Source organism: Terrapene carolina, unplaced genomic scaffold (genome assembly GCF_002925995.2).
Source record: "Terrapene carolina triunguis isolate 2854851 unplaced genomic scaffold, T_m_triunguis-2.0 Scaffold85, whole genome shotgun sequence".
Classification (NCBI taxonomy): Eukaryota; Metazoa; Chordata; order Testudines; family Emydidae; genus Terrapene; species Terrapene triunguis.
In genome coordinates this window covers 22,737,260-22,746,436 of record NW_020664436.1, presented here as the reverse complement: position 1 = coordinate 22,746,436, position 9,177 = coordinate 22,737,260, and the positions used below count along the sequence as shown (strand labels likewise).

Here is a 9,177-nt window from a genome sequence, read left to right as displayed (position 1 = left end):
ATTTGACCTCAATTTTAAGGCAGTGTCTGGGTATAATTCACCACTCTACATATAAAGGGATTGATTCTCCTCTCACTTGCACCAGGTTTAGGTTATTCATTGATTTCAGTGGAGTTAACCCCTGATTTCCACCAGTGTCACAGAAGAATCAGGCCTCAATTTTTTTTAAAAGAATAAAATCAATGCACCAATTATACAGCAGATGTCTCAACTAACAATGCCATTTGGAGCAGTTCTGACTAAATGATGCGACAGGTCCCACCTGTAATGCCTGAGTAAGGTATGTACAGACGACCCAGTGGCTGTCCTACTGAGTTGTGTGGCAGATGTCTCCTTGTCCAAAAAGCTGGACTGGAACTGGTGTGAGGGCTTTTCACTAACTGTAGGCAAGAACTTCTGGCCTGAATACAGACCAACAGAATGCAGACCAAGATTTTCAAAACATCAGGGCCTAAAATGTAGGCTCCTAAATCATATTTAAGCATCTAAACATGGCCTAATTTTCAAAGTGCTGAGCACCCAGTAGCTCCTATTTTTACAACAGGAGCTACAGTGTATAGGAGAGAGCAGGAAAGGACATTAGGACCTTTTTTAGTGCCGTGCCATATGAAGATGCTTCAAAACTGGTTGTAGGTTGAGTCCATTTTCTGTTGTGTGCTAAGCATATCAAACTCCCATTGAGAATACCTTGGGCCTGCTCAGCCTTCCAAGCCATCAAGTTGTAGGAAAGGGATCAGGCCATGGGAAAGAAAGGTTTATTATGTTACAAAACAATGGTCAGAGACAGGGACCAAGGAGGATTACTTTGCTCATCCTGATTATTATTCTGTTTAGGTGCCCAGAAGTGGATGTGAGGAGGGAAGAAGGAAAGGAGAACAGCCCCAGCACCTTAGAGCTATATGGTCATAGGACAGTCAACAGCAGTACATTTCAACTATGGGCTGGTTGCAAACTCATTGATCAAGGGACAACCTTGTGGCTGGCAAATTTCCCCGAGGACACGTGGACAGAGGCCAGAAGCACCGCCAGCTTTTCTGCCGCCCTAAGCGGCGGAAGGTCCCGCCCCGAAATGCTGCCCCCCACAGAGGCAGCGGAAGGTCCCGCCGCCAAAATACCACCACGGTCGCCGTAGGTGACTGCCTAGGTCGCCTAATGAGTTGCGCCGGCCCTGACAGAGGCTGAATTCCTCCAGCACTCACTGAAATATGCTTCATGGAATGTTTGGGGGCTTTTTCTCCTTGCACAGGAGGCGAGTAGCTCTTGTTGAAGAGGGGGAAGCATTGCATGCCAGGGGTTACATAAGAGCATCTGCCACCCGGAAAGGAACCTACATATTCAACGCTTTAGAAACTCAGGATTTTTCAGTGCAAATAAGGCTCAGATTTTCATGAGTGATATTTCTTAGTAAAAAATGACCAGTTATCAGTTAATTCTGAACCCAAAGGGGGACAATTGTATTAGTAATTGTGGGGAGCTACGTTGATGGCTAATACTTAATCATTAACACCACCATGGAGTCAGGTTTTACTGGTGAGAATGATGCAATATTTTTTTAATCTCTATCCGCTTTTCCCAGACAGATTATTTTTGCTTTTGACCGATATCTAGAGTCAAGGACACCTGAATTGGTATCAGTTCATTTGATAATGCTCCATTTGTGATGGTTGGAAAAAGCCTGTCTGCTTCTTTTATGCTTTTGAGATTTCATAATTTGATTTTGTGAAGCAGGGGATTAGGAAGAGTCCACAAACTAGATGTATGGGGGTTTCCCCCCAAAAAACAAACATTTCTTTTATTCTTTTTGTCAGCAACAGTTCATTCCACTTTGGACAATGCCAATGTGATAATTACTGTATAAAAGCTATGGTATATAGCACAGCAAAGCAGCCTTTAAATACTCTTCTTTTGTGGAGGAAGACGACTCATTTATTTCTTATACCTTATTCCTTTTTAAAACGGTTTCCCAAGAGAAGTCAATAAAATAAACAGGATTCAGACCCAGAAATGTGTTACCTTTGGATAATTTCTAAAAGGAAAGGATGGAGGGATTTGGTCTATTCATCTTCCCCATTCAATTCCAATTAGCTGCAGCAGCTTGCATTGCTGTTCATTCAGCTTTAAAGAAAAACAAACAAAAAACCCAACCCCTTTTTTCCTTTCATTGATCTTCCCTGAACAAGATTTCAGAAATCCCACTTGACGCAGTACTTTTGGAAATTCATGCTCTAAACTAATTTCTTTGGTTTATGAGTAAATTTGATTCAGTGGATTCTCAAACTTGTACATTTGAAAAGATGGTGAATGATGTAGAAGCCAATTAGAAGGTGGGATTAAGATTTTGCAAGGTCAGAAAGAAAGCACAAAATCTCTTAATGGTGTCCTTATTGAAGGTAACATTCTGCTCTATTGTAAAATAGGAACTACGGAGAATGTTAATCCTGTATTGACAGAATATGAGGGCAATGATCACAAAATATTTAGATCCTGTCTCACTTGATTTTCCTTTTAATTTTAAATCCTTACCTCACAGGTTCCTTATTCTGACTGACTTCATAGAACCATTACTGGTACCTTTGCATAAAGAAAGGGTGAGATTAAGATCTCTTTTCTGATCAATTAGATTCTGGGATTTAAAAAGGTGCATATCTTCTCCCAATTTTGCAGAAACCACTCAGCCACAGGAAACCTTTTGACAGTGGAGGCAGAATTTTTGTCTTTGGGGTTCAAGATAAGCTCTTTTTCCAACTAAACTTGATGGTGGTAGACCAGAAAAAAAGAAAAAGGACAAATTGATTGGCGATAATGTAGATGGTTCTGATGCTTTCAAATTAAATAATTTCCACGTTTCATTAAGCCTTTTGGGTATTAGTGCTAGCATATTTATTGTAAAGAGCACAGTAATTGTTACATGCTTCTCAGTGAAGATAATATAGTCAAATGTCCCAATGGAACAGGTTTTAGAGAAGTAATTTTCAAACACCTTAAACAATTGCTTCTCCAAACAGCTACCGGTAGATATAGGGCATATAAGAGGAATACACAGGAGCTGGTTCAAGAAGTAGACATAACTTAGGTACTAAATAATAATGACCACAATATGATTAAGTTGTACATCCTCAGGAGGAGAAATCATACCAAAAATAGTTCTGCATTACTATCTTTAGAAAAGAGAATTTTAATAAGAAAATATTAACATGTAAGCAATTTCTGTAGTTGCCACAAGGGTGTTATGAGATCATGAATGGGAAGTGGGATAGTCCATGTGGTCATGAATGGGTGGGCAGGTGGCCCCAGAAGACAATCTCTGTATTAAACTATCATCCACATTATCGCACCTTTAGGTCGGAAGCAAAAACAATTTTGTGGTCTCATTGTAGCCGCTATTGGACATTTATTCACATTCCCAAAACAGCACAAAGTTTGGCACAGATGATTGATTTCTGTTCAACACTGGAATTCTGCAGGTCAGCACTGAGGTGCTGGGAAGGTTTTGTCGGTACTATGGCTGCCTCTTGCTAGCGTTTAGTCCATCATTTTCCTGAGCACTAAGTTCCTCTGAAAAGATGATTGAAAAGAGTAGAGAATCAAATCTCTACGTTTAAATGCATCCGATCTCTACCTCAAATCTAGAATAAGGTTTGTGGTAAAATTGATTGATTGCTCATCTCATTAAACATTTAAGGCCAGATTGTGAACCACTTCCCTCTTGGTGGCAAGCAGTTACTCAAGTAGATTCATTTACTGTGGCAGCACATGATGGAATGATTATTGGGAGTTACAATCAAAGTAAGGGGGTCACAATCCTTGAGTGACTTATCAGTTTTGGGAACAAAATATTCAAGTGTTTGTGACCAGGAGGGGGAGAGAGAGAGAGAGAGAGAGAGAGAGAGAAGAAATCTACTTGCCAAACTTCTTTTGCACAGTTAATTATCTTAGTTATTTCAGCATCTGAAAACAGGAATTAGTATATACACACACTATATTCCGCTAACAAATGTTATCTAAAAAGTTTTATTAACTATTATACAAACTCAATATTACCTCTCCAGCAAAAGCTCCTTCTTTGAGTTCACTTCAGTTAGCACAGCTTCCAAAGAAGACAAGCCTCTTCTGAAGGCACATTTTACTGACAGAAATTGTGAAGGTTGTACAGTTTGCGATTTGGCAAGGTCTCCAGCCCAGATGGGTTTACTAATGACTTTTGCAAGGTGTTTAAATCAGATTCTAGTGAAACACATGACTGCCATGTTTAATTACTCTAACTTAATGGAGCTTTTTGCCAGACGTTGCGCGGTACGTTAGAATCAGAGCCATTGCTAAAGAAGTAAGGGGACTCAGAATGCAGTCCCATTCTTCCCCTTCCCCCCCATAACCCCAATTGCACTAGTAAATTGTGATACTGAAATTTTGGCCAAAGCCTTGATTTTCTTTGCCCAAAGATGATTTTTTCTATGGTTCATCCAAACAACATTTTAACAGAGACAGATATTTGTTCCACTTCAGAAAACATAATTTGGCCCACACAGTACATAATAGTGGATGAAGAATAATTTGTATCAGCTGAGTTTATGTACTGAAAGCTTTGAGAGCTTTTACATTGGGCTTTAAATTTGACTTTATATATTCACTTAGAATCCATTTCTTGTGCCTGTGCTTTCAATATCACAGTCTCAAACTGATTTCTTCTTGGCAGACTAACATCAAAGGGGCTCGTTAGCTTCAATTCATTTCAGACAATTGCACCTTTCCTGTAGATTTTAAGGATAGTACTATATGTGGAACTGCAGGAAAAGAAGATGAACATAAAATAGGTTAAGCTATCATCAGCATGCTTTCATATCTCGCAGATGCTAACAACATAATCAAATCTTTGATTGCACACATTAAAGATGGCAGGCTATCTGGCATTAAGATAAAATTTCAAAATACTTGATGCCTTTTGAGTGATTTTTCTATACTTCTCCTTGGTATAGTGATAGGTCAATACACATAAGTAGCTGGATAGTTTTTGTTCACTGAACAGAATAGATACCTGTCAGGTATAGATCAGATCACACCAAAAATGGCATCAACTCCGTGGCCTGATCCTGAGAAGTGAATGGGAGCTATGCATGCTTAGATTTTCTCAGGATCAGAACATAAATGTAAGATCATAGCTGAATACATATATGCACATGACATTCACAGTGGACTGAACAGAAACCTAAACTATGGACAGTGGAATTGGATGTGTGCTGTATGATGAAAAACTGAAATATCATTTTTTGAGGTTTATATTTTTAACGTTTATTAAAAAAGCAAAATGTATGTTCATCTCAAATGAAACAGTTAAAAATGTTAAAGCATACAAATAGTGTACTAGCAGCATCCAATCATTAGAATTTTCTAGAATTCCTCAGTACAGTCTCAGCAAGCTAAAAATATTACAGCTCGCAACCAACTGTCTTCACCATAGTGCAGATAAAACAAAAACTTTATAAAATTAACAACTGAAGGTTAAATAAGCTTAAATAAAGGTGTTAAATACAAGACACTTGATCAAAGCTTCTGTACAGAGAAATGAATTTGGCATTGTACAAGTGATTGGCTGGCTCACACCATACATGATTTTAATAGTTAAGCAGTATAACTGTTTTAGCTGAACATCAACTATACAAAATTATCTGAAGTTGGAGTGGGCTAACCCAGTGAGCCATTTACAAGGCATATGTATCTTTAGAAAATCAGAACACTGTTTATATTCAGGCACCATTTGTTCCTGCAAATAAATAATCTCTAATGTATCTGCATCCAAACTAGTGTTAAACACATCAGTGCTAACGTTTTATAAACACAGATTTGTGACTATTCACTATACCTCCATTCTTATTGCTATGACAATGTGACTGTGGAAATAAACTACTGTACATACAAAAAATAGAGCACCTTTTAAACATTAAGGTATATGTCTGATTATTCTCTTTATCTTACAATACTGAAGCCCAAGCTACTGTAAATTGCTTTAAACATCTTCACCAGAGGACCTGAAATACAGGAAATAAAACCCAAAACGTTCCTCTTCAGGCAACCCCAACCCAGAGCATCTTCTAAAAATGTCTAAAATGACACCAAGAATTTTACATTCATCTTCACACAAACAAATGTCTGCTATTCTCTGCTTTCTTCAAAGGAATACAAAGATAGATCCACATGGCCCTCAGTCTTGTTCAAGTGAATAGAGGTGGACAGAGAATACAGCAGAAACATCTAAAATGGATTGTGAACACAATGAAATCATATTTCGCTAATTAAAAAATACAGCTGTTATGCAGTTCAAATAGTGCTTTCCAGGGGCCTAGACATTAGGATTTCTTGTCTATGGTATTGAAAAACCATTCTGTGAATTTTCTTAGTTGAGCGGCTGCTGTTTGAGACTCCTCCTGAAGTCTCATGTTATCTTGTCTCAAATGCTGGACCTCAGCTTGGAGAACAGCTTTGTCTTGTTTTTCCTGGTTAATAAAAAATATAAGTTGAATAAAGTAAGTAGCCAGGATGACATTTTTGTTGCTCCTATTTCTAAAACGAATCACAGAGCTCTGTTTACTTTAGCTCCCTAATCCATTTTGACAGCTATTGAACTGTAAGCTGAATTCCCAAATTTGCTGCAATGTTGTACTGAAGAAGATCACATAGCAGGCTAAAAAGAAAACTAAATGCAATTTCTGTATGAGAATTCTAGAACCCACTTCCTGTATAACAAAGATTTGAGCTAAATACTCAATAACTGTAAAGTTATTTTACAGTTCAGATTAGACTCATCCCTAAAAGTAGGGACTTACAAATTGTGAAACCTCCCAAATCTGTTTTCCCAAAGAAAAGATTCAAGATCAGAGGATTAAGAAGTGATACAGAAGAATTCAAGTCACAAGATTTTGATTTCACAAATACAAAGCTAATGCAAAATGTTTGGCTTCAATCATTTCCCTCTAATGGTTTATTTCATCACTAAAAGCAATATGTGGCCCATTGCTTAACAGACATGGCAGCCAAGTTCCTGTTTCCAGCTCTGTCACTAACTCACTGTGATTCCAGTCATGCCACAAATCATTCTGTGCCTCAGTTTACTCATCTGCAAGTTGAATATCATACATCCTGGCATACAGTCTCATGGATTGTAAACAGCTGCATTCACTGCAGGTATGCCTCCTGGTGGCTAGGTCTGAGAATTGGCTTTCACCCCACATGGCGCCCCCATAATTGGTTGCTCATGACTTGAAGTGCTCCATCTTTTTGACTTGGCTCTCTAGCCAAGTCACTATACAGCCTCCCATTCCAGGGTACCAAAGTCCCACCGGACAAGTTGTCCGGATGTTGTCTCAGACCGTCTTCTGTTTCACCTCTAGGTACTTCGCCACTTCCCAGTGGTGAGTAGAGGAACCTGGGCCTGCCCACAACTCTGGGTTCCAGCCCAGGGACCCTATGACTAACAATGAAGGTCTGTTCAGTTTCTGTTGCTGTTTCCCTGGGCTCCTTCCTACCCCATGTCTCTATCTCCTGGCCTATCTCTAGATTTACCACTGGAGTATCCTCTGCTCTCCATGGCTACTTCACCCCCCTTGTCTGACTCCATAGTCCAGGGCAGGATCCCAGGGCTCATTTCCCCCTGGACTTCCACATTGTTCATGACCAACTCGCTTTCCCTCTAGGGAGTGACTGCATGCTCCTTCCCTGCAGCCTCCTCCTGGCCTCATTTCCTGGCTTTATAATCCTATTCCAGCTTCTCCCACAGCAGCTCTTGATCTGAAGATAGGTCTTCTCAATCCCCTCCAGGTGCACCATATAAGGTTAAATGCCCTCTTTTTGACCACATTAACCCGCTCTTTGAAACCCTTGGATGAAAGGTACTATATAAGTATAGTAATTTCTATTGGAGAGCAATGGAGACATTTAATCCTGATGAAGCGATTTTTACCTTCCGGAGGTCAGTTTGTAGTTGCCGGAGGATCACTTCCAGCTGGTTTACTTTTCCAGTCAGAGTAGATGGAGTGTGCTCCCTACAAAGTAAACAACAACTTCAGTCTGGAGTTAGTTCAAAATACTTCCTTCCTTAATGTTAATAAAACATACTTTTATAGGGACACATCACAAAAAACAATTGACCCAGGGCCAATTGGGTATGTCAGCTGGAAAAAGCAACAATAGACTTGCTCAAGCACGAACCCACTACTGTGATGTTTGAAATACGTTGCTGCATCTCACACTAATGAAGCAGAAATGAAAAATGACTTTAAAAAGGAAATGCTTCAGATATTACGCTCACATGTATTCACAGTGTAAATTAACTGTTCAACTAAATAATGCGAAGAGTGCACTTGTTAACAAGCTGCTTTCTGATAAGGAACATTAGTAACAAAGCAAGTTGCAACAGCAAGGACTATAGACAGATAGGATTATTTTAGTTCTCTTCTCTGGTCTGCAATTGTTCCATTTCAAGTAAAAAGATAAACCAGTGACTTAATGAAGACTAACATTTTGTCTTTAAAGGTCAAATGTACAAAATATAGCCAAAGGTTAATCAAATGCATGACTGAGAGAAAATGCAGAGAAGAGCTGTTGTCTTATGTATGACAGTGAATGCTTTGGGAGACAGTTACATACATAGTCACAGATTAAATTAGACGTAATGTGAATTATTTCATCTAGATGAGAGAAGCTGAAGAAATGTACAAAGCTGAATCAGCTGCTTCATGCAAGTTAGCAAATTGGACAAGTTTGACAACACCGAACATGGAATGCCTGCATGCCTTTTTGTTATTCCTAATGCACACTAGCTGGAAGAGGTGAGGGGAGTTTAAAGTCGTTGAGGAGAAATGTGCTTTGCCACGTAAATAGATTAATTTGTCTAAAATTGGTTCTAATTAAAAATGACACCCTAATAAGCAAAAAGACTAAAGTTGCCCCCCTTTCCCTTTTCTTCCCACTCCTCAAGTTGAAAAGCAAAACAAATCAAAGATTTTAAAACAGATACATTCTATTGCTGAATCTTCCTGTTTTTGAAACCCACAACTCCCTAGTGGAGAGGATAGAAGCCAGGTGGTAGTCTAGAACAGTGGTCTCCAAAGCGGGGTGTGCAAGAGGATCCTTGGGGGTGCGTGGCAGGAGGAACGCTTCCCCCCGCCCCCCCCTTCGTCAGGCGGG

At 39.3% G+C, this 9,177-nt stretch overlaps 1 protein-coding gene across 7 annotated transcripts in view; it reads right to left on the bottom strand.

The window, feature by feature from the left end:
* Nucleotides 1–5,274: 5,274 nt before the first annotated feature.
* The window catches only part of SIPA1L2 (signal induced proliferation associated 1 like 2), a 186,327-nt gene continuing 182,424 nt past the window's right edge, over nucleotides 5,275–9,177 (bottom strand). For all 7 annotated transcript variants that reach the window (XM_029911018.1, XM_029911022.1, XM_029911020.1 and 4 more), the window contains 2 exons: nucleotides 7,952–8,033; nucleotides 5,275–6,488 (listed from right to left, as the gene is read on the bottom strand). In XM_029911018.1, the coding sequence (XP_029766878.1) occupies nucleotides 6,342–6,488; nucleotides 7,952–8,033 (229 nt within the window). In that variant the 3' untranslated portion in view covers nucleotides 5,275–6,341. The remainder of the gene's footprint in view (nucleotides 6,489–7,951; nucleotides 8,034–9,177) is intronic.